Below are 27,316 nucleotides of genomic sequence, written 5' to 3'. Positions count from 1 at the left end.
TTTTCATCTTTTTTTTTCAAATATTTTTTTTTTAAACCCATAAAAAACGCAAAATCGCATAGAAACATGTACAAGTAAATCCCCGCAACCCCAACAAAAACTTTGCTTTACAATTTTCTCATTAAATTTTAATGACCGAGCAAACATTTTTCTGAAATTTTACTGGCCCGGGGCCGACGAGCCAGTGGTAGTGTCGAGTTTTTGTGAATGTCTGATTTTTCTCTCCAAAATCTGATTTGTTAGGATACTCAGTTTCTTAGGATACTCAGGTTGGCATCTCTGATGTTCTGTCCTTTCTTCAAATATCTGGCCTCATAGAAAGTCAACATGTAACAATTGAAGGTCTGGTTGCATATCAATGATATGATACTGATAATGATAATAATAATGATATAATAATGAAGATAAATTAAAAATGATTATTTGTAAAGCGCCATATCAATACATGAAAAATGGAAACTATAATAAGATTTAATTGCAATAAAGAGCTTATGAACAATACATGAGAGTACATTGAAGAAACAAGTTGACACAAATATTCACTAAGGAAAGGTACATAAAATGACAAAGATGAAATGTGTGAATATTGAATTAATCAAAAGCAGTTTGAACAGGTGAGTTTTAAGAGAAGACTTGAATGAGTTTATGGTTGCTGTTTCCTTAATTGAAGCCCCACTGTACTACTTATAGCTACTTGTGCCCTCTATATAGCAAACATTGCCTAATCGATGACCATTGGTCCCCCATGGTCCCTCTTTTCTTACGTTAATTGAGAGGTGATTCGATGAGATATTACCACCTGTCAGTAGTAACCTTGCAGGGAGGTCTAATCCCCCTTGGCCAAACTAGTACAGACAGGCTTTAAGAAAATGTGTGGATGTAAGAAAAATTGGCCCTGTATACCCACTACCAAACAAGAAGCTTCGACCAGCAAAAAATTGAATGAAGAATGCTTTTAGTAAGTCTATGCAAATTTTGCAGCGGTTGGTCAAGTTGTCACTCAATTTACAAGAGCAAATCAGGATCTGTATTGCATTTACAATATATTTTGTTGTGAACTGTTTTGACAGTTGACAGCTATGACTTTGGAAAATTCAATGAAGAAAGCTTGAAGTTTATGCAAATTTTGCAGTGATCAGTCATGTTGTCACCCAAATTTTAAATGATAGATAAATATAAAACAAAAAAAATAAAAGAAATAATAATAATACAAAAATGAGAGATATAATCACGTGACGCAAAGTATATTGGCAACAATAGTCACAGCTGACTAATCGCCATTGCTAAAACAGAAGAAGAAGAAGATTTCAGGGCCCTCAGGAAGAACAGTATGAATTCTGATGAGGCTACCTTAGGTAAACAAGACATTATGAATATTATTTTTTTGTTTTTTTTGTTTGTTTCAGTGATTGGACGTCAGAGTCGTTTAAAGCAGCTGATTGAGTGGTGTGGGGGAGATCAGTTTGATGGATGTCTCATCTTCGATGAATGTCACAAAGCTAAACACTTCATCCCGGTGAGTAGCGTCTACATTTTATATTATTGTATCTTTTCTTTTCAATAGTTGTGAATATCAGTTTGATTTCTTTGCCTTTTGAAATCTATGTACATCTCTTTGCAGTGACAATTTTATTCAATTCAATTCTTAAGTTTTGCTGCCAGTCCACTTGATTAAATTTTTTTTTTTTTTAATTCATATTGGAGCTATATTTTCATGTGGTGTCAAATTGCCCTTGAAAATATTATCCTGGCTTTTACAATTTGATCTGGCAGCTTTTTGAAGTGCACCTGTGCAAAGCTGTCCACTTGTTGCAAAACAAGATGATACAAACAAGTGTATACATTTTATTACTTCCTCCTTTGATGTACTTTTTATTCGGTACTTTGTTTAATTTTTTCAGGGCAAAGAAAAGAACAGCACAAAAATTGCAATGGCCGTGACATCAATCCAAAGGTTAGTTTTTGTGACTCTGTGTAATGGCTGGATTAATGTTATTTATGTTGGGGGTTATTTCTTTTTTTGGTAAAATCATAAGTACAATTATTTATTTGACCAAGCACAGATATAAAACTATGGCAAGAGAAAAATACATAATAAGAATATGACGTTGTAAAAGGAGTGGGAGCACAAATGGGTCAGGGTGCACAAAATTGCCCTCGGATAGGACGTTAAATGGAGGCCCTGTGTAGAGGAGAGTCACCACCTTTGCACGTTAAGAACCCACTGCACTATTCGTATAAGAGCAGGGGGAAATCTTGGTGTAAAGTGGTCCACCTGCACACCCCCAATCGGTTATATCGGAAGGAGAGACCCGAGGGTTACAGTGATTCAGTTCGTTTTTTCACCTCCCTGGCACAGGTGATGCCAACTACTTAATAATAATAATAATAATAATAGCAATAAAAGTGAAATGCAATACTGTTGCCTGGAGGCATTTTCCCCCACACTTGCTACTCTCAGTACATTCAAATCATAAAATCTGGTCCTCCTATGACTTCTATCTTCATCTGTACACTTGTTAATTTTTTGCTCAGGTTACTCCCAAAAGCGAGAGTTGTTTATTGCAGTGCTACCGGAGTAACAGATGTGAAAAACATGGTAAGTAGACTCGTCTCTTTAAAAAAAAAAAAGGGTTGAGTTGAGGTACTACTTTTAGTTGAGGTACTATTTTTAGTTGAGGTACTATTTACGTCTTGGGAGCCGTAAATAGTACTTTTTGCAAAATAGTTTGTTTATTTTTGATCATGTGACACACTTTCAACCAAACAATGAACAAGAATATATGAATGGTGTATATAACAATGATATGGCTTGCTGATATCTGATAGGCTTTCATGGAGAGGTTGGGCCTCTGGGGCGAAGGAGCTTCTTTCAAGACCTTTGAGCATTTCCTGGACACCATCACCAGGAAAGGACTTGGTAAGTTAACATGACTTTATATTCAGCATCTCCAACATAGTGTTTTTCATTGTAGTAGAATTGTAGGTGAATTCCCGTTTGGTCTATACCCAGCCTGTCTACTATCCAATGGTCTAATACCCATTTTGTCTACTACACAGGGGGGTGTGTTTCATAAAGCTGTTCGTAAAGTTACGCATGACTTTACGAACGACTTGTATATGAAGTCGCGGATAAGATGCCCAAAGTTTTTCCTGATGTTTTAACAAAGTGTGACTATATTTCCAATAACCTCAATTAAATTACTATCCACATGGATAATACCCATTTTGTCTACTACACAGGGGGGTGTGTCATAAAGCTGTTCGTAAAGTTACGCATGACTTTACGAACGACTTGTATATGAAGTGCCTTATAAGATGCCCAAAGTTATTCCTGATGTTTTATCAAAGTGTGACTATATTTCCAATAACCTCAATTAAATTATGGCCAAAAAATATACTTTGCATTAAAAATGTTTGTATGATTAGAATGTTAATCTACATCTGCACAGTTCAACTTTGGTTGATGCAGTTAATAAGGATTGAGCATCCCATTTGGCTTTTCATACGTAAGTCGTTCGTAAAGTCATGCGTAACTTTACGAGCTGCTGTATGAAACACCCCCCAGGTCTAATAATCATTTTAAGATTATTACTATTTATGATTAAATGGTTATTAGACTATATGGGACTAGAACAGTAGGGTAGTAGAAGAAATGGTTGTAGACCAAACGACAATATACCTGATTGTTGACCCCTTCTGTGCAATGAGTGGCCAATCCCTTCCAAGAATACAAAGGTTGAACGATACACCTGTATATTTATTTATTTTTTTATTTTTTTATTTAGGTTTTATTTCCACATTAACTGCATATGAAAAGAATTTATAAAGTAAGGCATATACAAGGTAACAAAACATGTACATAACATTCGATTGATACAACAGTATTAAAAACGATTTAATGGCGAGTCATTAAATACAAATGATGCTAACAATAATGTGCAGTAATGAGGCGGAAACCGTGGAAGCATTATGCTTGTAATTAAGGTTCCCTTTTCATTTGGACAGAGGATGGCAATATTTATCCTTCTGAACAGAAAAAAGTTTCTCTCTGTAAACTTTTTTCCCTTCCAAGATATTTGGTACCCATTTGACAGCAAAACAAAGGATTGTACCTCAAAATTTTACTCTTGAAAGATAAATGCTGAAATTGTTCAAAAACTTGGTGGTGGCCTTTGTTGCTGTGTTTTGGTGCTGGCTGTAGTGGTAGTCTTGGTGATAATCACATTTATTGATAGGATTCTTGTTTTCTTTAAAGGTGCCGCGGAGATGTTGGCTATGGAAATGAAAGCATCTGGCATGTACGTCTCTCGTGGCCTGAGCTTCCAGGAGGCGGAGTTTGAAACCGTGGAAACGTCATTGACCGAGGAACAGGTCAAGATGTACGACATGACAACGCATGTATGGTGGGTAGTGCTATTAGAGGTAGCATATTAGAATGTGTATTTTCTTTGAGGCTTGTAACTTCTATTACTGCATGAAAACTGATATTTGCTGTTATGGAATGCCTCCATCACAAATATGCCGGTAAAATAAGGTATCAGGAATGTTTGAGGTATTTATTTTTGGATATCAAATATGCTATGTGCTAGATGTATATGAATGATTGCTTATATGATAAGGAAAGTGAGGAAGAGGGAGAAGGGTGGGGGGGGGGGGAGGGAGAAGGGTTGTAATCGTCAGTGGAGGGATAATGGCTTACTTGTACGAAAAGATATAACATATTTGATATTTTGTCCCCTGAATATCACATCAGGGAAAAAATTGGGGGGGGGGGGGGGGGCTACCGGTACTTTTCAACCTCGCCTGCATGAAAATAACATTCTAAAATTTGTTTTGCATTGAACTCTATGCAAATTTAAGGGGGCTCTTTTCTGATTTTCGGCGGCTTTTGGGCATTTTGGGGGCTATTTCGCCCTGACCCCCCTGTGTATTTTTTTCACTGTATCACATTAAAAACTTTGATGACAAATAGATCTACTTACACTCTAAGTATCAGCTTCATTCCATTATCATCTGTTCCTTTCTTTCCCTTTCTTTTATACTTCTTCCTCCATTCCTCTCTACGCCCCATAAGCAGGTTCTTTTGAAGAAAGATTATAACAACAGCCTTTTCAGTAAGGCTACAAAATGGTGTGTAATACCGGAAGCCTCAATTTGTGAATGTATCGGCTTATTGCTTCTTAAAAGTTCTTAGTTCTTATGAATACAAATGTTTGGTTTTGTCTAGGGCTGAGGTACAGAGATCTTTGGAGGTAGCCCTGGGCAGGACCAACACAGCTCCTGGCAGGATCTGGTCTATGTTTTGGTCTTGCCATCAGAGGTTTTTCAAACAGCTTTGGTGAGTTGGACCAGCGAGCCTGTCTTTTTAGCTTCTTTTACCTGTGACATATTTCAAAACTTTTAGATGGAGAGAAAAATTATCAGAAACCCCAAAGAATCATAAACATGAATGGTAGTAAAATTATTATAATGTACAGTCAAATCTTTTTATAAAGACCTCTCAGGGGGAGACAACATATGCCATCTTTTCAGGAAGTAATTTTGTTACTTACAATGTAGGTACAGGAGTCATACACATTTCAAGAGAAACAAATATTGTCACAGTGATCTTTATACATATAGTAGGTTGTCTTTGGTTTGCAGAGTTTGCGTCAAACTTTTAGCATTTCAAACGTGGTTCATAAGTAAACGTTTAATGATCTAATATTTCAGACAATGTAAGTCACAAGTTTTAACCTGTTACTAGAATTTCCTGTCTCTTTATTTGATTTTAATTGCCATTTTAAATGTTTTTGTTTTGACAGTCTTGGCGTAAAGGTCCCTACCATTGTTCAAGAAGCCAAGACATCATTAGCAGAAGGGAAATGTGTCGTTATTGGACTTCAAACGACCGGCGAGGTATTTCAAAATTAGGATCATATTATTTGGAATTGTAGACTCGAGATTATCTTTTGCTCATGTGACAATAGACCGGCTTACTAGCATATTAAAATGTTTGCATACTTTTTAAACAAAGGTTGTTCTTGACTACATTGTCCAAAGCTTGCCCAACATAGCAACAAGTAATGTATACAGATTGGATTCTAAGTTTTGTAGTTCATTCATTAACAACAGGTTGAAGGAATAACTCGTCACCAGGTCCCCAGGGAAGAAACATCCATAAATTTGAATATGTTAGTAAACCGGTCAATAAGCGAGTTCGTAATTAGGATTTGCGCATGGGCAGATCAAGGTCAGGGTAAAACCATTGAGACGAATATCATTTATGTACCAACAGTACATTTATCTGATACACAGGTGGAAGTATTCTTCTCAAGAGGCAAACAAAAGGTATTCATGAAGCAACTCCATCACTTCAGCAGTGATTATTCTAAAATGCACATGTGGGAAGTGTCCATCGTGTAAAAGATCTGTGGATATTTTGGGGTCATGCGGTCCACAGCTATTTACAAACTCGCTTATTGCTCCAGGCTTTGATTTTAAAGACTCATGGTTCAGGACAGGGTTTATTTAATGTTTTAAGGTTAGGGTTAAGGTCAGGGCTGAAGGTTTGACATTGGTCAGTGTAGAAATTGACTGCGGAGCGATGGTTGCTGTAGGATATGTTGTAAAACCAGACTATCATATACCGGGTACACCAATTCAGATTAAATTTCTGTGAATTTTATCAAGTAACATCGTCATGCCATTAAAACAAAAAAATGTGTTTGTTTCATGCATCATAATCCACAGTTAGTGTTAAATGCCAGGAAATGAAGGTTGAACATTGTAAAAAGAACAAGTGAAATAATCTAGTGCCTTAAGACAGAAATTTCAATTTTTAAACATCTTCACAAAACACCTTTAGGAAAACACCCATTCTAATTCAGTGCCTGAACAAAAAGAAGGTAAAGAGAATATCTTCTCTCCAACTGGTCCAGTCCTTTATTTATGAGAAGCAGAGGAAGAAAGAATGAAAAATGAAAGGATGTAAATGTTAGAGACAAAAACCAAAGAGATTATGAGAGGAGAGGAGGGAATATAACACTAGAGAGTTTTGTTATACAGGAGGCTTGTGGGTGCACCATGTGAGAGAGAGGGAGGATTGAGGAGTCCTAAAAAAGACTCTCGGTAATCTTTCGTGAGAGTTTTGTTATTGTTGATATGTCAAGATGTCTACATTCAAGCAGTGTTCTACACACTACTGTCGTACTGTACATCATCGGGAAAAAGATAAATTAGTATTAACGCTGATCATCTTTTCACTATTAAAAGACTGATCTCATTTCTCTTGTGACCTTATTTCAGGCAAGCCTTGAGAGTGAGATGACAAAGTACGATACCACTCTGCCTGGTTTTGTGTCTGTAGCAAGAGAAATCTTGAACCGGTTCATCCAGCAACATTTTCCGACCTCTATCGTACATCCAGTAAGTCCTTTGCAATTTGGAATTGTTTACAGATCGAGACGACTCTGCTCTGCTGTCTCAAGTTGGCAACATTCATCCCTCTTGCATTTTAATCAGAATATGAATTTAATAAACCTTTATATGTGAATGATAATTGATATCTCTTTATGACCATTAATAACGGATTGAGCGTCCGTTCCAGATGAATGTCTGTGCGCGCGAGCTCTTGTAATACATAGCATTTATGGGCAAAAACATAGATACAAAATCCATTATAGCTATTTGGGATGCACAGAGACCTCCATTTTTTTCCTCATATTTGAATAGAGTATGAATTGTAAATATGATTTCATGTCTCATTTGGCCTTTAAGATTGCATCAAAACATTGATTGCAATTTTGTATTTGTGAAAAAAGAGAATGTAAATCATAATTGTAATCGCCAATTTAGAGACTTTACTTCTTATTTTTTTTTAATTGTTCTTATTCATCAGACTGCAACAGAAATAGACTCCAGTTTGATTGTTTTTCTGTCACTTTTGCTTCTTCTGCTGATATATTTTGTGTAATTTATAGCATTCTGGATGAAGATAATGCAAACTTTCTCTTAAGTCTCTTAACGACAAGTAACTGTGAATGGAAAGAATCAAAATTTGTTTTCATATAATTTGCAATTATCTTTTCCTTCTTGCAGACTGGCTTAGAGCCTGAGGTAGATGAGTGGTGCAGTCAAGCCAAGGAATTGTTACTAGGATTTGTCAAGAAGATTGATATGCCGAATAGGTAAGAATTATAAATCATTTTCCTTTCTCCAAGAATCTCATTGGAAAACTTCAAAAAATATTGGTCCTTCGACATCAAGTTGTATATTGATGTACTGTGCTCAAGTCATTTGAAGTGTTCTGTTCTATATCTACGTGTAATTGAACGTGCAATATCATTTTGAGATCACTTCCTTATTTTCATTTTATGAATTAATTGTCTTCTTAATTTTGTACATAATTACAGTAATTTATTTGGATTTAGGGGTTGAAGTTTGGCCTTAAATGCATCAGTAGACTCCAGGACTGGGTGCTGCCAAACAATTTGTTTCTAATTGTCTAAATAGACAACGAAATCATGATATTGCATCAAATTCACTTGTTCTATCTTTATCATCAGAGGGATTTCCTTTAACGAACTAAAGTTGTCTCTTGGTTTTCAAAGATTAGATCAGTATCGATTAACAGACATTCTGTAGGTTTATGATTTTTTTTCTCCATATAAAGGTATGTTGTACCTTCAATTTCATAGTCAACTTGCCCTGTTGGCCCCATCAGGTGCTTGCATGTATGCATTTAGTTACCCATCTGCACAAACATAGTATTTGTTTTTCTTCCATTCAAAGGAATGTTGTGCCTTTAGATTCATAGTCAACTTGCCCCATTGCCCCCATTGGGCTCTTATATTCATGCATTTAGTTGCCCATCTGTCAAGTTTGGTTGCCCTGGCATATCAGGCAAGTGGGTTTGTGCAATGTAAATGTAGCTCCCTGTCTCTGATACCCCCTTGACTACTGAAATAATTCCTTCCCATAGGCTTAATACAGTAGACACCCTGTTCCAGTAGGCAAAGTGTCAAACAAGGCCTAACTGGATCCACATTTATGTATTCTATTGCAGTCCTCTTGATGACATTATAGACCAGCTTGGTGGTCCAAGCTGTGTTGCTGAGATGACCGGCAGGAAAGGTCGAGTGGTCAGAGTTGACCCAGGGGGATCCGCTGTCCAGTATGTTCTGAGGTCGGGTGAAGCGGGAGACGTGGACAGTCTCAACGTTCAAGAGGTAAGGTTGAGGGTCAACAGACTATAGGCACTATGAACATGACTGACAAAGAAAGCGTACAAAATATACAGTTCCTTAGGTAGACAAAGGAACATCCCTTCACTGCTATTATGTAAAAAGGTGAATATGCATGTGACACCTGTTCTACACATTTTTACATACCGGTAATGGCTGTGAAGTGATGTTCCTTTGTGTACCTGAGGAACTGTATATTTTGTCTGCTTTCTTTGTCAGTATAATGTTCATAGTGAGGGTTTATCAAGTAAATTTAGTTTGCTCAGCATTGTGAGCATCTTTAAAATGGTGCCTGGCCGAACTGCGCCCCAGGGAGTGGAAAATATGCATACATTGTGTGCGGGTAAGCCTGAATCCGATGACCGGGGTAATAATATATCTGTATTTTTGAGAAAAAGTGGTTTACATGTATGTGACACTGAGCACTTGGGCCTTGAGGAGTTTAGTCTATGTTTCACTAGCCATTGACTTCAATGGGGTGTTGGGTGGAGTTCAGTCTTTGTGTTTCCTGGAAAGCCCACATTTTTCTGAACATTTTAATATCAAATACTCATTTTGGCAAAATATAGAGTTACGTCTTTCGACATGATCATCTTTTTATAGAGGAATCACTTCATGAACGGCCACAAGCTAGTAGCCATCATCTCGGATGCAGCGAGCACCGGTATCTCCCTGCACGCGGACACCAGGGTACCAAACCAGAGGAGAAGGGTCCACCTGACCATAGAGCTACCCTGGTCAGCTGACAAGGCGGTCCAGCAAATGGGAAGATCGCATCGCTCAAACGAAAGCAGGTATGGAAGGGACTTGGAACAGCATCCCTCTTTCCACAAGGAAAATTACCTGTCTTGCCACCTTCAAAAGATCCCTCAAAACTCACCTTTTTCCCCAGTGATTCATGTGATCTACTTCCTGTAAGACTGTATATTTTTGTCCTCTTTTCATATATTTGTATAAAAGCGCTATGGTACTATGGTGTTTTTAGCGCTCCTAAATATTCTATATTATATTTATTATTAATAACGGCTGAATAACCACACCGCACAAGAATCTCTGATGCTTCACCTGACCATTGGACCTGGGCGCCCGTTTCATGAATCTTGTTATCAACAACAAGTGTCACATTCCTATAACGAATATGCTCTCAGCCATTCAAATGCATCATTTTCAGTAGCTTATAACAGTTATTGTAACTTATTTATTGATAAATAGCTGTTTTTAAACATGGCCCTGATCTAAACAATGTATAGAATTTCAATCGTTATGTATCCAGTCTTTACCCTTTCTTTCTTTGTTAAATCTGTCTTTGAACATCTTTCATTGGACAACATGTTAAATGTACCTGTACTCCGCCCTTTTCAGTTCTTAGTATTATTTGTTAGTTGTAGTCGGCCACTGTACAAGCTTTAGACAACTGAAGTTTTATCGATCTGTGATGGATCCAATAAGAACACAATTGTATAGACTTTCAAGTAATCAATTTGAAGTCAATTGCATTATCTTAATTATGTTCAGATTTTACTTAGCTTGATTCATGTCAAGATCAAGTTCTTACTTTTCAAAAGACGACACAATTCAAGGGCAAGTCAAGACTAAAGAAATTCCCCCTCTGGTAGAAATTTACAATGCACACGTATTCCCCCTTTTTGGGTTATTAGACCAAACAAAGTTGCAAACATTTTAAACATTTCCATACTTAGGCAGGACATTCCTTTAACACTAATGTCAGAAAAGGTGCTTGACAGATTTCATTTTAGAATTATCATGAAGATACACAATGTATCTCCACTGCACTATTGCTGTGAATGAAAAGAGGTAAAGTAAGCTTTCCTCATGTTTTTCCTTCTTTTTATTTCAATCTATTGTAGTGGACCGTTGTACAAGCTCTTAACAACTAACCTTGGAGGAGAGAGGAGATTCGCATCAGCTGTCGCCAGAAGGCTACAATCCTTAGGTAAATGTTTTTCAATGATATTGTATGGAAGTGGTATGGTTTGGTTGTTAACTACTTGACTCTCAATGAAAAGGTAGAGGGTTCAAAACTCTGGAGATGTCAGTTCTCTCTCCTTCCACCCAGGGGAGTGTTTCACAAAGATTTTAAGTCGAACTTAACTCTAAGTTGGACTTAACAATTATCGAGAGCTGTTAGCATCTTTGAAAATATTTTGTACAAGTTATTTTAAAAGGCATAAGATGTTGATTCAGATCATTCATATTTTCTATTATCAAGGAGATTTCATGTTCTTGATGTGGAATTTATGAAAATTCTAAAATACTTGAATTATTGCTTTTGAATATATTGTATTTTAAGGCTCCAAATGGCTCTCCATAATGTTCAATTCCAACTAAGAGTTACGTTTGACTTAGGATCTTTGTGAAACACCCCCCTGGTGTTTAATCGCCGGCAGGATTGATTCTTCAAAATGCGCTGTGCGATGAAAGAAGCTTCTAGAGCTGAAGCTACTGTAGGGTAACGACATCAAAAACCTGTTTGGAAGCATTATAATCATAATGTGATCAGTGCTGTACAAGTGATTATGAATATCATGCATTTCTTTTTATCATTATTTTTACCCCTTTTTTTTCTAGGTGCTCTGACCCAGGGAGACAGACGTGCAGCTACTGGGGCTGACCTGACCCAGTTCAACTTTGACACGCCTTACGGTCGTTCAGCACTCCGCACAATGTATCAGGCAATCAGCAAGGTAAATAAACTACACTCAGCAACAACAACAAAAAGTGTACACTGTTAATGATCAAGATGTTAACGTGAATATTTAGTTTAACCTTTTCTTTCATATATCAAAATAAACATAAATTAATCCTCTTTAAGCTGATATGCAATTGGAATCATACCATTCACTTATTAGTGAGCAAATTTTCATTTGTAAAGAAATGTTTTGGCTTCCACCCAGTAAATAAAGATGGCATGCTCAATCTCCTAATTAAAATCTCATGTTATGTTTCCTTGACAGAGAGAGCTGGTGGGAGGCGTACCATTAAATCTCATGACCAAAGGATTGGTGGAGTTTTCTTCCTTCAATGATCATATGAGGGTAGGTTCAGGTTACCAGTTCTTTGTTAATTTCTTGTGTTTTGTTTTCTGCATTTTTCTCTCCTTTTTTCCCCCTGCAAATAGGGGCCAATTTTGAAATGAAAGAACAACTGCATATTACACCTTCTATACAGAGTAAAACACCTCAGGATAGTGACTGTCAATAATCTATTCTACCATACATGTTGATATTGAGAGCCCAGCTGGAAGGGCTAAATTTAGTCAATGTTGCATGAATGTTTTTCACCATTGCACCCTGTTGCTTACACCAGACATTGGGGATTTCACCAACATATTTGTTATCAAAAGATCACTTAAGATATTGATGATAACAAGAAGGTTGCATTGAGGGGGGGGGGGGGGGTATATTAACAAAAATAATTTTATTACCTTTAGAATAAATGTAAAACTCTGATTTTATGAACTTCAAATTCTCCCTGACAAGTGCACTGACGAGTATAATAAACTATTGAAACCTGTGGAAATCCAAGGGCAGCTATAGCAGATGAGGAATGCATCTTGAAATATCAAACTAACACACTGGCAGAGAGATTGGGCCAAGAGCGTTTTTTGTGGTGCTCACCAGCCCTTTTCAGGGCTCTTATCTTGAAAGAATTACATGGTGTAACCCTGAAAACTGTACCTACCTCCAATACAGTATCTCCACCATGAAAAGTGTCTCGGATACTTCACCTGATGTCACTGCATGTTTTCAAATTGTAACTTTGCTCTTAAAGATCCTCACAAATCACCCCTGGCCCTGGGATGCTGCATGATAACATTTCTATCAATTTCATTTCAATTTAATTCAATTCATTTCAATTCAATTTAATTTGTACTAGAAAAATACATCAAAAATTTACATGGGATTCTTTACAAGCAATAAAAATTCATATATGAACAACCAAAATCATCATTTTCGGAATACGTAAGTGATGAATATACATAGACGTTGACATCTTAGACGTTAAAAAGCAAAATTACCCATAGCATGAGCACTAAGAAAGAGGTTGAATGGAGGAAGAAGGGACAGTTGATCGAGGTGGGGAGAGAAGGGAATGAGTCAGCAGAAGGGGAAGGATATAGAGAGAAAGTTGATGTGAGGTGAAGAACAGAGAAGTAGGGATGATTGTAAGAAGACCGAGAGAATATCATGAACTGATAAAGGTATTGAACAAGAAGATCATATATTCCCATTACCAATTTTGCACCAAGGGTAAACTTTGTCTTGCCTAGAAGCCTGACTGTTTTTCGTCGCCTGGCTGGCAGAAGGGCGTTGGCTCGAATTTCAGTTTAATAATGAAACTTTAAGCAGAGGGGCGTTGGCACTAAATCGCCTCAAACTTTTATAAAACTGACATATTTCCGAGAAAAAAATTGTGGCCGTGTTCTACTACAACATTTCTATTAGTCTTTTATGTTTCAAACCAATTTTCGAGACGGAAAGCAGTTTAAATATAAAACAAATCTTTAAATGCGATAATAAATTGAGTCACTTGCGCGCTAACGCCCTTCCGCCACCCGGCCAACGATTTGTTGTATTCACCAGACATTCCCTGCATCATTCCCCACATCTTTTTGGTTCTTATCTTCCAGGATTGCCTAGTCCAGATGGGCGTTGCCAGTTTGATTGACACCAGTCTTGTTATCCAGGATAAGGATCAGAGTGGCGTGGGCAAGTTTCTCAATCGGATCCTAGGACTGACCGTGGCAAGACAGAACATGGTAAGACCAGGGACCGGGACCAGGAACTCCAACCCCTCAAATGTAGTCTCCACCTCCTTCCTTTAAAGTGTAATTATGTGTTTGTGTTTCACTGATCATATGACCACTTCAAAAATTCATAACTTTTCCTATTTTTAATCAGATATTGCTCAACCTTTCGCTAATTTGTTTCTCACATATTTATGCTTTATCAAAAACCAAGGTAATATATGGGTGGACTTTCCCTGTAATAGTTGAATTAATGAAAATATAATACCTGATAATGAAATTTGCATTGGTGTAGAGCTTAATACCATGAGTCTGTTACTGGGCTTTACCTCTAATTATAACTACTTCAGACTTTGGAATCAGTTGCTGTTCTGGAGACGGGAGGCGAGACGGCTCAGCGGAAGAGCAGTGGTCTCGTAACCGAGCAATCCCAGGTTCAAAACCAAATCAATAATAATAATATGTCTTGTTTATGCAGGGTAGCCTCATCAGTATCATTATGTTCTCCCTGAGGGCTCTGCAATCATACCATTATCCCGGCTTTAACCGAGCTACCATGAAAAGGTGCTCAAGCATTCAAGGAATTTCTTCCTACCAAGTACCCATTTACCTCACCTGGGTGGAGTATGGCAAATGTAGATTAATGTCTTGCCAAAGGACAATACGCTTGTGTCCTCTGGTAAGGCTTTAATCCTCATTACCAAATCTCTCGGAGAGGACTTAAAGCTGTCGGTGCTCTGATTGTATAAATATAAATACTTTCCTAGCAGTGAGGTAAAACAATCATTGATCATCATCATCGTCGAACACAGTGTGCACCATCTCCACTTCTCTAGAGAGCCATCCAGCAAGTCAAGCACATGGTAGTCAAACAAAAATAACATTCAAATCCTATCAGGTTCTCGGTTTCATGAAACTGTGCGCAAAGTTACGCATGAATTTTACGAATGACTTGAATATGAAGAGCTAAATGGGATTCTCAAATCCTCTTAATTGCATAAGCTGAAGTTGAAATATGCAGATGTAGATTAACCTTGTCATTATTAACAAAATATTTTAATGCAAAATGTATTTTTGGCTACAATTTAATTGAGATCATGGGAAATACAGTCACACTTATTTTAAAATGTATGGAAAAACTTTGGGCTCATTTGGCTCTTCATATTCAAATCATTTGTAAAGTCATTCGTAACTTTACACACAGCTTTATGAAACATCCCCTAGGTACTCTGTTCAATTATAAAGAGACATACTTATATTTGTTTTTCCCATTGATTTCTAGATCTTCACCTATTTCTTTGGGTCTCTCCAAGCAGCCATTGCAGCAGCACGAAAGGAAGGGAAGTGAGTTGTTAATTAGACAGCTGCTTTTTATATGTTTCGTTAAACTCTTGTTTCACTTTTACAATCAGCAAATATCCATTGTTTAATTTGATGAAGTTAAAGTCAACAATATATTCTAAATTCACTTAGGATACCTTGGACCCAAAGGATATCAAACAAAGAAGTTTTAAATAAGGCATGTGTCGATAGATCCCTCCTTAACATCATAAGGAAAAAGCAACTTCAGTTTGTTGGGTATATTATGAGAAGAGAAAGCACAGAAAATAGGATACTGAGAGGAAATATTGAGGTAAAGAGAAGCAAAGGGATGCATGGCGTTAAATACATGGATAAGTTCATGGGGCTGACTGGTAAACAGAAGAAGTAACATCACATAACAAAGAACATCATAAAAAGATAGAAGTAGATGGAAAGCCTAGATTGACAATGTCTGGAACAGTCGAGGCACCTAGCAAGCTAGCAATTCTACATATGTGAAGTACATGTAGTACATGTTATATAGCAATCTATTGCCTGGGAAATGATAGGCTTCTGCAGTAGATCTTCTGGGAAGTCAGTATTCAGTGGGTTAAGGATTGATGATGAGAAGATGAAAGGTAAGATGAATGAAAAGAAGAAGAAAAAGTATGTAGTAGCAAGAGAACTTAGGAAAACATAGAATGTCTAGCGAAGTGCATGACAAACATTAGTGTTTCGAATGTAGACGCCATGATACCATTTGTATAAAAAAATCTTTGTGCTTACAACAGATTATTTTTTTCTTCTTCTATTTATGTAATTGTATAGTTTTGACAATGCTGGTGAAATGAAATATTCACTTTTTTATGGTGAAAGTAAATGAGTAAGATCAAAATTAACATTACCATATTCAAATGAATAAACAATATTTGCATTGTAGATATAACGAGGGACTGGTCGACATCATGGCATCGAGCATTGAGATGGTAGGGAGCCCTCGTGTGATGTTTACAGATGCCAAAACAAGCACTCCCGTTAGGTATGCATTTCATCTGATGTTCATCCCCATGGCTTTTATTTTATTCCTAGATATCGTATGCTCTCGTGGTCCTGGAAAACGTGGAAAAGTCATGGAAATTTGAAAACGTCTGATACATAAAATTTCTAAAGCATTGATGGTATTTTTGCCATTAACAGGAACTTCCATGGTAACATTGATTTGATTTGCTGTTGAGTATCGTCATCATGGAAGTTAATATGGATGGCTAAGTTCCCATTAGGAGTAAGTTCTACTCAATAGGGCCCAGGTTTTGTTAAGATACAAAAAAGGGAGATATTACCAAAGTACCAAATCATCAAGTCTTTTTTTTTGAAAATTCCACATGAATTAAGATATATCATCACCGTTAAAGATAATGTATGATTTCTGTAGTTGGTAATGATTTTAAGTGTCATAAGTTCCAAAATATATCTGTCCAGCCCAGCTAGAGTAAAATCATCATCTGTCATTCTGAATGTAATTTTTATCTGTCACTAATGTGATAGGAACCAACCACACATTTTTTTTTCTCTAGGAAGTTCAGAACCACTGCTTTAAGCCAAATTCCCACTACCATTAAACCAATCTATCCCCCTGCACTATTTATAGCCCTTCTCACTTCTCACTCATAGGAGTGTCGTGGCCAAGTGGTTTAAGGCGCTTGACTGGAGATGCGAAGGTTGAGGGTTCAAATCCAGACACGGCACTAATATCCTTTGGCAAGATATTAACCTACACTTGCTACTCTCCACCCAGGTGTGAAAATGGGTACCCGGTAGGATGCGACCATTGCCGTTGGTCAAACAGTTTTTGAGCCTCAAGTAACGCCTGGCTGCAATGCTCCCCAGGGAGTGGAGATTGTGCACACAGTGTGTGCGGGCAAGCACTGAACCCAATGACCAGGGTAATAGTATATCTGTAAAGTGCTTAGAGACGTCCGAGATGTATTATTATCATTATTATTATTCTCATTTAAACAGTCACGTTTCCTTGGAGGTGGATCGTGGAATGAGCTGGGAGGGAGCCATCGAGAGAGCAGATAAAATCTATCCAACCCCTGCACTACTTATAGCCCTTCTCTTTTGTCTCGTTCTCATTTAAACCTAGTCACGTTTCCTTGGAGGTGGATCGTGGAATGAGCTGGGAGGGAGCCATCAAGAGAGCAGATAACTTCCAGGGCAAGCACGATGGTTTCTATCGCTCCAAGAGGGAACAGTTTGGCGGATACATGTACCTGCTGGCCACAAAGAAACAGAACTCTACCCACTTCTACAAGATTTGTAGGTAAGGTCCTGAATGCTCCCCGGGGAGTGGAAAGTGTGCATACACTGTGTGCGGGTAAGCCTGAATCCGATGACGGGGGTAATAATATATCTGTAAAGCGCTTAGGCACTTCGTTGTATCGATGTATTGGGCGCTTTATAAAAGCGGAATATTATTATTATTATTATTAATAATACAATTACTTGATAAAAACTGATTCTGATCATTAAAAGAAATATTGTTGAGTACCATAGTTTTATGAAGGTTATGATTCATACAATATGGTAGAAATTTATATAAAGTTACCGTATATAAATCAGTTACATGAAGTATAGTTCAACTTGTTTCTCCAGGACGTTTCACCAGTTTCTACTGGCTTTTTCAGGCTGTCTGATTGAAGATTCCCGTTCTGTTGAGTATTCCTAATGTACAGGAGAATCTTTAGCGGCTGGACTTGAACCGCAGACCTTGTGATCCACAGTCCGGTGACGTATCAACACGACCACGACACCTCTATATGGGGTCTTTTGCTTGTCAACTCCATTAATATCTTTCTCTGATTATTGCTTTCATTGGTAGACCCAATACCGGTGTGTCAGGGTTTGATGAGGATTTTTCAGAACTGTTGTTGAGGTACCAGCCAGTATGCCGAGAGGATGCTGGTAAGTTCATCCATCTTTACCTTGTTAGTGAAATTCGAGTATATCACTTATTCCACACAAATTGATTTAAAGAGAAGGTTGACTTCTGGGAAGAGGTGAAAAATAATTTGTGGGCGTTATCATTGTTATTATGCAAGTGAGGGAGAACATCAGATTAAATTTTTCCCTGTAAAGCATGGCTCTTCAAATGTCTTAATATTCTAAATATACATCTTTCTGTGTACAGTGCTTGTAACTTTACCAAGACTGGGTCAAATTTATTATCATTTTGATGATCCCAGAACCTTGCAGTAAACACCAATACTATGCTAGATGATCAACCTTTTCTCATCGATTCCACACTGTTTCTTTCACTGTGCAATCGCATGACCAGAACTCAACTTATCTTTAAGCCCCCCAGCACTATTTATAGCTACTTGCGCCCTCTATATAGCAAACAATGCCCAATCGGTGACCATTGGTCCCCCACATGGTCCTCCTTTTCTTATGTTAATCGAGAGCTGATTTGACGAGATAACCATCTGTCAGTGACCATGCAGGGAGGTCTAATCTTTTCCTGGCCAAACTAGTGCAGATAGGCTTTAATGTCATGTATGGTGTTTGTGAAGGTCACAATTGTATTTCCATATGGAAATCTACATGTATTTCTCATACAACTCTTACAATACATGTGTGTTGTACACACCATATTATTACAGTCCCTATCATAGATTTAGATGTAAGTGATTGTTGCGACATAACCTGTTGCCAACTTTCCAGTATTCTTTGAATGTCAATGTTTTCTTCCCTTTTGCAGAAGTACCATGGAAAGACTACTACGAAAGGTCAAAGGATCATTGTATTCATGGACCGAGATGTAAAAATGCATCGATCTGTCGAGGTTAGTTCCTCCCGTCAGTTTTTCAGCTCTTTAGATGATGTCATTTATGACAGATTTTTAAAAATTATCATAACTGAACTTTCAAGTGTTTGAATTTTGACTTGAAATTCTTGTTTCAATGTCTCATTTCTCTTATCTTCCTGGCTTCATTTCGTCGCTGTTTTCACGAAGTGACGGTAGTGAAAAAAAATTGCATTCACTTTGCGTTATGATTTTCCTCACTACCGTCACTTCGTGAAAACAAGGACGATTTGTCTTTTTTCATTTTTTCAGTATATTTTCTTACTCTCTTTTCCTCATCAATATATGAATATGTATATATCCATGTATATTCCCATCTTCCTTTAACCGATAGACAACCAAGTTCTCTAATTCCTGTGGGCTTTAATACAGGAGCCAACCAGTACCCTTAGGCAATGGGTTAACTCTCCTTCTTTCAGTGTCTTCTGTCCTGAGTTGGAGCTTGCCTGTATTAGTTATTCTCTTTTCCTCATCAATGTGTGTACATATCCATTTGTTTTTCATCTTCCTTATCTCTCCTTCATTCATTCTCCTCTGCTGTCATTCTGTCATACTGTCATTGTGTAATTTCCTTATATTTTCCCTTGTGATAAGAAAAATATATAAACATTTTGTGTAATTTTATTTTATCTGGGAATTACCTTGGTAGACTCGTTGGCCTTTTTTATTCTCACCACATTATGAGTAGTACATATTTTTAATAATCTTTGTAATACATTCACATATACACACATTGATTGTATTTCTTTATTTTTAACCAAATATGGAAATATAAAATAAACTTGAACATAATTGAATTGAATTCTTTCAATTGGTGCTAGTCTGTATTAGTTACATGTATTCCCTTCTTCATCAATTTGTTTACATCTCCATTTGTTTTTCATTCATTCGTTCTCCTCTTCTGTCATTCTTTTAGTTGGTGCTCGTCTGTATCAGTTGGATCTGATATGCGGAGGCACCCTGACCCTCATGACCTCATTAGAATGTACGCTCCAACACCACGCGGGAAGACTTCAACTCAGGTATGTGTACATGTATGTAGGACTTGTTCCAAGCAGGGGTAATACTATGATTGCAGGGCCCTCAGGGAGAACAGTATTAACACAGATGAGGCTACCTTGGGTAAACAAGACATATTACTATTATTATTATTATTATCCATTCTAGGTTAGTATTTTTTTATTCGTTTGTTTTACCTGACTGCTGTTAAAGAAAATATGTGTACGCTTGTATGTGAGCAACCAAGCGACCGACGGCTGTAAGTCAGCACCGAGGGACTTGGTAATGAGTGATTTAGTATAACTTAGACTTTAGACTAACTTAGTATAATTATTTAACATGTTCAATAGTTTAAATAGTATTACTGCCTCTCCAAAGGGCACTAGTGCATCGACTTGGTTTGGAACCTGTGACCTCTCGTTTATGAGACCACTGCTCTACCACTGAACCATGGCTCCTCAAAGGTCAAGATTAATGATGGGTGTCCCTAGTTTGCACACATGAAGAAAAAAATAGGAATTCGATACTAGATCCATGAATTATCATATTCTACATAAATTTATTTAGATCAGTTACTACAGAATGAACATTAAAATTTTAGGCTACAAACTTACATATTGTTAATGTGATACAGAACCTTGGTTGTTTAGACCAGCAAAGTCTAATCAGAATGTGCTTCAAATCAAGTTAAGTAAAAAAAGGCACAAGTCACATGTGTGTGTAGGTGAATGTGCATACTGCATATCTACCGAAATACGAGTTCATTTGTAGTGTTGAACATTCATTCTAAGTTTTTTATATTCAGTCAGCAGCAGAACTCAAGATTAACCTTCATGACATGTTCAATCCATGTTCCACATTTACAGTAAGACGGAGAGTAGCATGCGAGTAGTTCGGGTCCAGCTGAGTAACGGGAAGAGAGTGATTGGCGTGAGGTACCCCAGCATTCTCATTCCCGTAGCTGAAGAGGATCTCAAAGAAAAGAGGGTGCTAGAAAAAGTTCAAAACGTAAGTAAGCCATTGATCTACGTTTACCACACTCCACCCAGGTGAAGTAAATGGGGACCTGGTAGGAATTTATTCCTTGAAACGCAGACTCGTGCATGGCAGCTGCACTGCTAAAGCCAGGGTAATTATGCTGCATTATCGTACATGCCAACTGTTCAGATTAAAGAGGAACATTCCTCTTTTTGGGAGAAGATAATTATCATTTTAATGCAGGTGTTCCTCTTCCTGTACAAATTTTCTGTAGTATTGAATAGGAGAGTTAGGATTGTTCCTCTTTTTTTTGAAAATAGCATAATTTGTACAGATTTCTGATTTTCAAATGTTGGCATGTATGCATTATTGTAGAGCGCTTTATAGAGACTTCTGATAAAGAAAGTGTTTCGCGCTATATAAGCAAATATAATTATTAAGTTGCAAGTTGCAAGATGATTTCTGTTATCCTGACATGCTTTTTCCACTGTTCTCTTGTGGTTATTTGAAATGACAGTGTGCCAAGTGCATGTCATTTTGATTGTGTGTGTGTGCATGTGTATGATATCTTACACTTCTCAGTAGGTTATTTTGCTCTTAAAAAAAATTGCCTTGTTTTTGTTTATCATTAAAAAATAGATCTCCATTCCTTTTATTGTTCAAAACAGTGGCACAGCATGGGTCTAGCCTTGCACTTGGGGTGGGGGGGGGGGGGCGGCACTTGAAATATTAGGTGGATGAAATGCAAGAGAACAACTTCATAGAGTGAGGGAAGGATTGAGAGTGCATTTTATCACACTTTGTTCATGCTGCCCCCTTCCTCTTTCTCTTCTACCCCCTCTTTCTTTCTCCCCCCCCCCCCCATTTCATTAGGGGGAGGGGCACATAAAAGCACTACGTGCAGCATCTACACAGATGGAGAGAGAGGTAAGGGAACTCATCGTGTATGATCATGTTAATCTGTATCATTTTCCTGATTTTTTTCTGATTTTTTTAGAAATTAGGAATTGGTCCATCAGCTGTCTCATCTCCATCCAACCACCAAGCATCCTCGGCTCCCGACCTCAGCTCAGTGTCAAAGGTCATAGTCACAGAGGATGAGTCTCCCGTCCAGCCCAAGTTTGTCTCCAAGGCCATGACCCCTGCCCCCACACTCACCAGCTATTTCAAGGTCAAAGAACAACCTGCTGTTACAAAGGGAACAAACCCCAAAACAATAGAAGTCATTATAGATGATGATGGTCAAAGAGACAATAGCGGTAAGAAGAGGAAGCATGTCGATGCTGTTTCAGATGCAAGCAGCAGTGAATCCACCCAGGGAGACCCTGGACCAAAGGAATTCGCTGCTCCCTCTGGCAAGAAACCCTTGCAGGACATTAAGAATGGTAGCGTGTTGACACCGGGGAGCAGCCTCATCACTTCGCCTCCTGTGAAGAAGTGCAAGAGACAACCGTCCATCTTGAACTCGTTCCAGAAAGCAGGGGAGAGTAAGGTCGAGAAAAAGGTCGAGAAAAAGGTAGTCTGTCCGATATGCGCCAAAGAGCTGCCTCTTGGAACCATGAATAAGGACCTCAATAAACACATAGACACTTGCCTTGCAGCTCAATAGAGCTACTTTTCCATGGTACATTGGTCATAAGCTTCCTTATGGTTTCAAAAAGCAGGGGAGAGTAAGGTCGAGAAGAAGGTCGAGAAAAAGGTTGTCCGATATGCGCCAAAGAGCTGCCTCTTGGAACCATGAATAAGGACCTCAATAAACACATAGACATTTGCCTTGCAGCTCAATAGAGCTACTTTTCCATGGTACATAGGTCATAAGCTTCCTTATGGTTTCAAAAAGCAGGGGAGAGTAAGGTCGAGAGCAAGGTCGAGAAAAAGGTTGTCTGTCCGATATGCGCCAAAGAGTTGCCTCGTGGAACCATGAATAAGGACCTCAATAAACACATAGACATTTGCCTTGCAGCTCAATAGAGCTACTTTTCCATGGTACATAGGTCATAAGCTTTCTTATGGTTTCAAAAAGCAGGGGAGAGTAAGGTCGAGAGCAAGGTCGAGAAAAAGGTTGTCTGTCCGATATGCGCCAAAGAGTTGCCTCGTGGAACCATGAATAAGGACCTCAATAAAGATATAGACACTTGCCTTGCAGCTCAATAGAGCTACTTTTCCATGGTACATTGGTCATAAGCTTCATTATGGTTTCAGAAAGCAGGGGAGGGTAAGGTCAAGAAAAAGGTCGAGTAGAAGGTCGTCTGTCCGATATGCTCCAAAGAGTTGCCTCGTGGAACCATGAATAAGGACCTCAATAAACTTATAGACACTTGCCTAACAGCTCAATCGAGCTACTTTTCCATGGTACATTGGTCATGAGCTTTCTTATGCGGTTATATAATAAACTGCCAAGCAGCTCAATGGAACTTCTTATACATGGTATGTAGATTGTAAGCTACAATGTACCTTATTTAAAGCCTAGCTAAGCAACATGTCTCAATATACTGGCTCAAAATATCTTGGGGAAACATACATATTTGTGAACAAGGACCTCAATAAACATATAGACCCTTGCATGGTAGCTAAATATAGCTTCTTATACATGGTATGTAGATGTACATTATAAGCTTATTTAAAGCATAGTTAAGCAACATGCCTCACTCAACTGGCTCAAAATACCTTCGGAAAATACGTGTTTGTGAGCAAGGACCTCAATAAACATATAACAATATGATATTTCGCTTTTATATAGCGCTTAATACAATGTCTCTAAGCACTTACAGATATACTAATACCCCGGTCATTGGATTCAGTGCTTGCCCGCACACAGTTTGTGCACAATCTCCACTCCCTGGGGAGCATATAGACCCTTTCCTGGCAGCTCAATATAACTACTTGTACATGGTATGTAGATGTTCATTGTAAGCTTCAATGTTTAAAGCCTTGTTCACTTGTGATTCAAGAAACAGCCTGTAAAAACCACTGCAACCAAATCAAATGATATCAGTATAATATGCTTTACATACCCGTATCTTTAACATACAGATAGGGCATTATATATACTGGAAAATGAATAATATAAATGTTATGGTATATACATGAAAATGTGGAGCTGTGTTACAAGAATTTTATTCTATGTCACCCCCACTTGCCATTATGTTATAAATAACAAGTTTTTTTTATATATTTCCTTGGTGGTAATTTAGGCATTTTACTTGTCATATTTGGGCAAGGCTTTAAGTTTTGAAAGTGCCAAAGACTTTAATATGGTAATGTATTCAACTAAATTTATCAAAATATTGTTGTAAACATGTACTGTATGTTTAGTAGCTTCAGAATTGATATTCAAGATATTCAATTATTGAGTAAATTGTTCACAAACTGTACATGTGCATTTGTAATGGCAGGGAACCTGTGCATATTGGCTTTATTGCAGATAACTGAAAATAAACTTATTGAAATACATTTTTGTCTCATAAATACAGGAATCCCCTTGAAATCTACATATTAATCCATCCAGGTAGTTCTGAATTTCCTTTGAGAATCTGTAACATTTATGTTATTCATTATTTGTTTTAAAATATGATCTAGATTTGTACACAAAAATAATCTTCAATTATACTCGAGCAAGTATCTTGTTGTGCTAAATATATTACTCATTGCGGATATAGTATCGAAAATAATATCGCTAGTGACATTCGTTTGTCTCGCAATCATATGTATGGTCAACAAGGAATCAAAAGATCACGATGTTTCGTGTGCCGCTGCTACACTTCGTCAGGTGATAAAATATATTGTAAGCAAGTATCTTGTTGTTTTGAATTTGTAGTGTACATTTATTTCAAACGAGAAAATTGAGCTATACGAGTGCAAGTTTCTACCAATTTTTATAACAATTATGATGAAAAAATAATCAATAATAGTATTTACATAAGAGATGGTAATGGCTGAAAATTTGCTTGAAATATTTGTTAGAATTGTTGCCAATTTAACAAACATACATTTTCATTTTTAACATATTTGACAAATTTTTACATTTGCTCCTGCAACAATTTCTCCATGCTCTTTTTAGTCAAAGGGTATAAGGTTACGGTTGCAATTGGGTGAGTTTTAGGTAAGGGTTTAGGTTCAGGTTTAGATTTAGAGTTAGGTTTAGGTTTAGGACTTAGGGTTAGTCTTAGATATAGTGTTGAATCCAGGATTGAAGGTTAGAATTCGGTTAGTGTAGGAAATTGATGCAGAGCAATTATCGCAGGAGGACTTGTACAACCTCTTAATAACATTGCCTTGTATTTGACATACATGTATTTACACTTCAGTCTTTTTGATGGTTTCAATGGTGTGTGGAATATATCAAATATCTGTAACATTTTTTTTGTCATCTAAGTTTCATACATAGCAAGCATTATGCATAATCCCATGTTGGTCTAAATCAGTTGATGTCGAGTTCTAGTTGGTATGGAAAATATATTCTCACAAAATCAATCCAACTAAACCTGAATGTTTGAAATTAATATTAATATTAATTAATAAGTGCCAAAGAGTTTGAGTCGAATAGATATTGGAGCTGAGCAATAAACAACAAAATGTTTAAACATACATTGTCTGTTTCGAAGCCAAAAGGGCCTTGATCCATTATCTTTAGAAAAAGGGTAAAGGGCAACCCTGCCCTTGTAATAACTTCATTGGTATGAAAGCAGAAAGAAGTTAAGAGTGTTTGAAATATGAGACCATTAAATCTATGTGAATCGCATATATGTTTTTCAGATTTTTCTGCTCTCTTTTAGAGTAGTTTAATGTTAAGGTAGGATTTCCCTTTAACAGTAATCTGGCTCTTAACAGACCACATAAAGTTGTCCCAACTGACGTTCTTGAATCGTCGGTTGGGAGTGAAAAAGTGTTAATTCATATAAACCTTCTTGCCTTGGAAAGATTATATGTGAGTTGTGCCTTTCAGTAAATGTGATTTCCAGGAAGTTCTTGTTGCTTTCTTTATATTCTGCTGGTCTGAACAGCCATCAACGACTTGACAAGTATTTTGAACTACTTTAAGCCAAGTCTCACTGAAATGAAATTCCAGTAACAGAACCCGAGTTAAAAGCTTTAATGCGTGATATGATGTTACATCTAGAGATACAGTGAAACCTGTCTAAAAAGACCACCCAAGGGAGACAAGAAGAGTGATCTTTATAGGCAGGTGGTCTTTATGTTCAGGTTCCTTTAGTACATGTGTCAATGAGAAACCATTTTCAAGGGAAATAACGAATGTGGTCTTTGTAGACAGGTGGTCACTAAAGCAGGTTTGACTGCACAATCATTACCAAATTGTGAAAGCTGCAATCAAGTGAGTTTCTCTTTCATTCGGTGCTAAAAAAAGATATCTAAATCAGAGGATATAACAACAGAAATTATAACCCAAGAGATAGTTTTACACATAATATTCAGTAGCTTTTAGAACAGTTGTATACATGTATATTTATACTGATGTTACTAAATACAGACTTAACAATCATGTTTTCATATATCTCAAGATCTCATGTATATTTATTCTTTCGTTAAGTAAACAAAAATTAGTGAACCGTGTTGTGAGATGAATTTGAATGAGAGGAAAACTTGGTATGGGGTACTTTTACAAATGGAATATATGGAAGGAAAGATAGAAAGAAAGAAAGAGAGAGAGAAAGAGGAAGAGAGGAGGATAGCAAGAGAGAGAGAGAGGGTTTAGAAGTGAGGAACATGAGATCGCAAAGACTTTCACCAAAAATCAATCAATTTTAGGACAATTTCAGTCACCTTGCGTATTGGATTGATTCTGTACATTCACCTCGTATTTATGCATGATCATAACGATTCCTATTGACAACAAATAAATGGTCATTAAATGGATATACTTAAAATGAATTTGATGCGTTGCAGAGAACAAGACAGCTAACAGTGGGGGTGAGAGAGAGAGTGATAAAGAAAAGGAAAAACGGATAAAATGCGAGAGAGTGGAGCGGGGTGGATGAAGGATACAAAATATCCGGTATATGAATGTAGATAAGAAGAGGGAGGAAGAGAAAGATGTAGGAAGAGATGACATGCCAGAGAGAGTGGGATGGATTGAAACATGGGGTGAAGAAGAGAGAGAGAAAAAAAGAAAGAGCACGACTGAGATAAAGAAATGCAGAAATGAAAAGCAAGAGAGCG

The 27,316-nt window shown here is 37.4% G+C and overlaps 1 protein-coding gene across 4 annotated transcripts in view; it reads left to right on the top strand.

Annotated features, from left to right (window-relative positions):
- Positions 1-26,651, top strand: part of LOC591290 (protein FORGETTER 1) — a 45,120-nt gene extending 18,469 nt beyond the window's left edge. For 2 of the 4 annotated variants that reach the window (XM_030981958.1, XM_030981956.1), the window contains exons 9-31: positions 1,407-1,516; positions 1,902-1,954; positions 2,536-2,599; positions 2,830-2,920; positions 4,259-4,406; positions 5,231-5,341; positions 5,808-5,901; positions 7,291-7,410; positions 8,083-8,171; positions 9,050-9,212; positions 9,831-10,021; positions 11,096-11,181; positions 11,817-11,932; positions 12,203-12,283; positions 13,879-14,007; positions 15,278-15,339; positions 16,238-16,336; positions 17,444-17,620; positions 18,179-18,261; positions 19,058-19,141; positions 20,079-20,184; positions 21,028-21,169; positions 22,137-26,651. In XM_030981958.1, coding sequence (XP_030837818.1) covers positions 1,407-1,516; positions 1,902-1,954; positions 2,536-2,599; positions 2,830-2,920; positions 4,259-4,406; positions 5,231-5,341; positions 5,808-5,901; positions 7,291-7,410; positions 8,083-8,171; positions 9,050-9,212; positions 9,831-10,021; positions 11,096-11,181; positions 11,817-11,932; positions 12,203-12,283; positions 13,879-14,007; positions 15,278-15,339; positions 16,238-16,336; positions 17,444-17,620; positions 18,179-18,261; positions 19,058-19,141; positions 20,079-20,184; positions 21,028-21,169; positions 22,137-22,748 — 3,011 coding nt within the window. In that variant the 3' untranslated portion in view covers positions 22,749-26,651. Of the gene's footprint in view, positions 1-1,406; positions 1,517-1,901; positions 1,955-2,535; positions 2,600-2,829; positions 2,921-4,258; positions 4,407-5,230; positions 5,342-5,807; positions 5,902-7,290; positions 7,411-8,082; positions 8,172-9,049; positions 9,213-9,830; positions 10,022-11,095; positions 11,182-11,816; positions 11,933-12,202; positions 12,284-13,878; positions 14,008-15,277; positions 15,340-16,237; positions 16,337-17,316; positions 17,376-17,443; positions 17,621-18,178; positions 18,262-19,057; positions 19,142-20,078; positions 20,185-21,027; positions 21,170-22,136 lie in introns of all 4 variants that reach the window. The other 2 variants (XR_004063543.1, XM_030981957.1) reach the window with 2 other exon arrangements.
- The last annotated feature ends 665 nt before the right edge of the window (positions 26,652-27,316 follow it).

This window comes from Strongylocentrotus purpuratus, unplaced genomic scaffold (assembly GCF_000002235.5).
Source record: "Strongylocentrotus purpuratus isolate Spur 01 unplaced genomic scaffold, Spur_5.0 spur5_scaffold_12, whole genome shotgun sequence".
NCBI lineage: Eukaryota > Metazoa > Echinodermata > Echinoidea > Camarodonta > Strongylocentrotidae > Strongylocentrotus > Strongylocentrotus purpuratus.
Note: the sequence above shows the minus strand (reverse complement) of the source record. Positions and strands in the feature narration are given on the sequence as shown.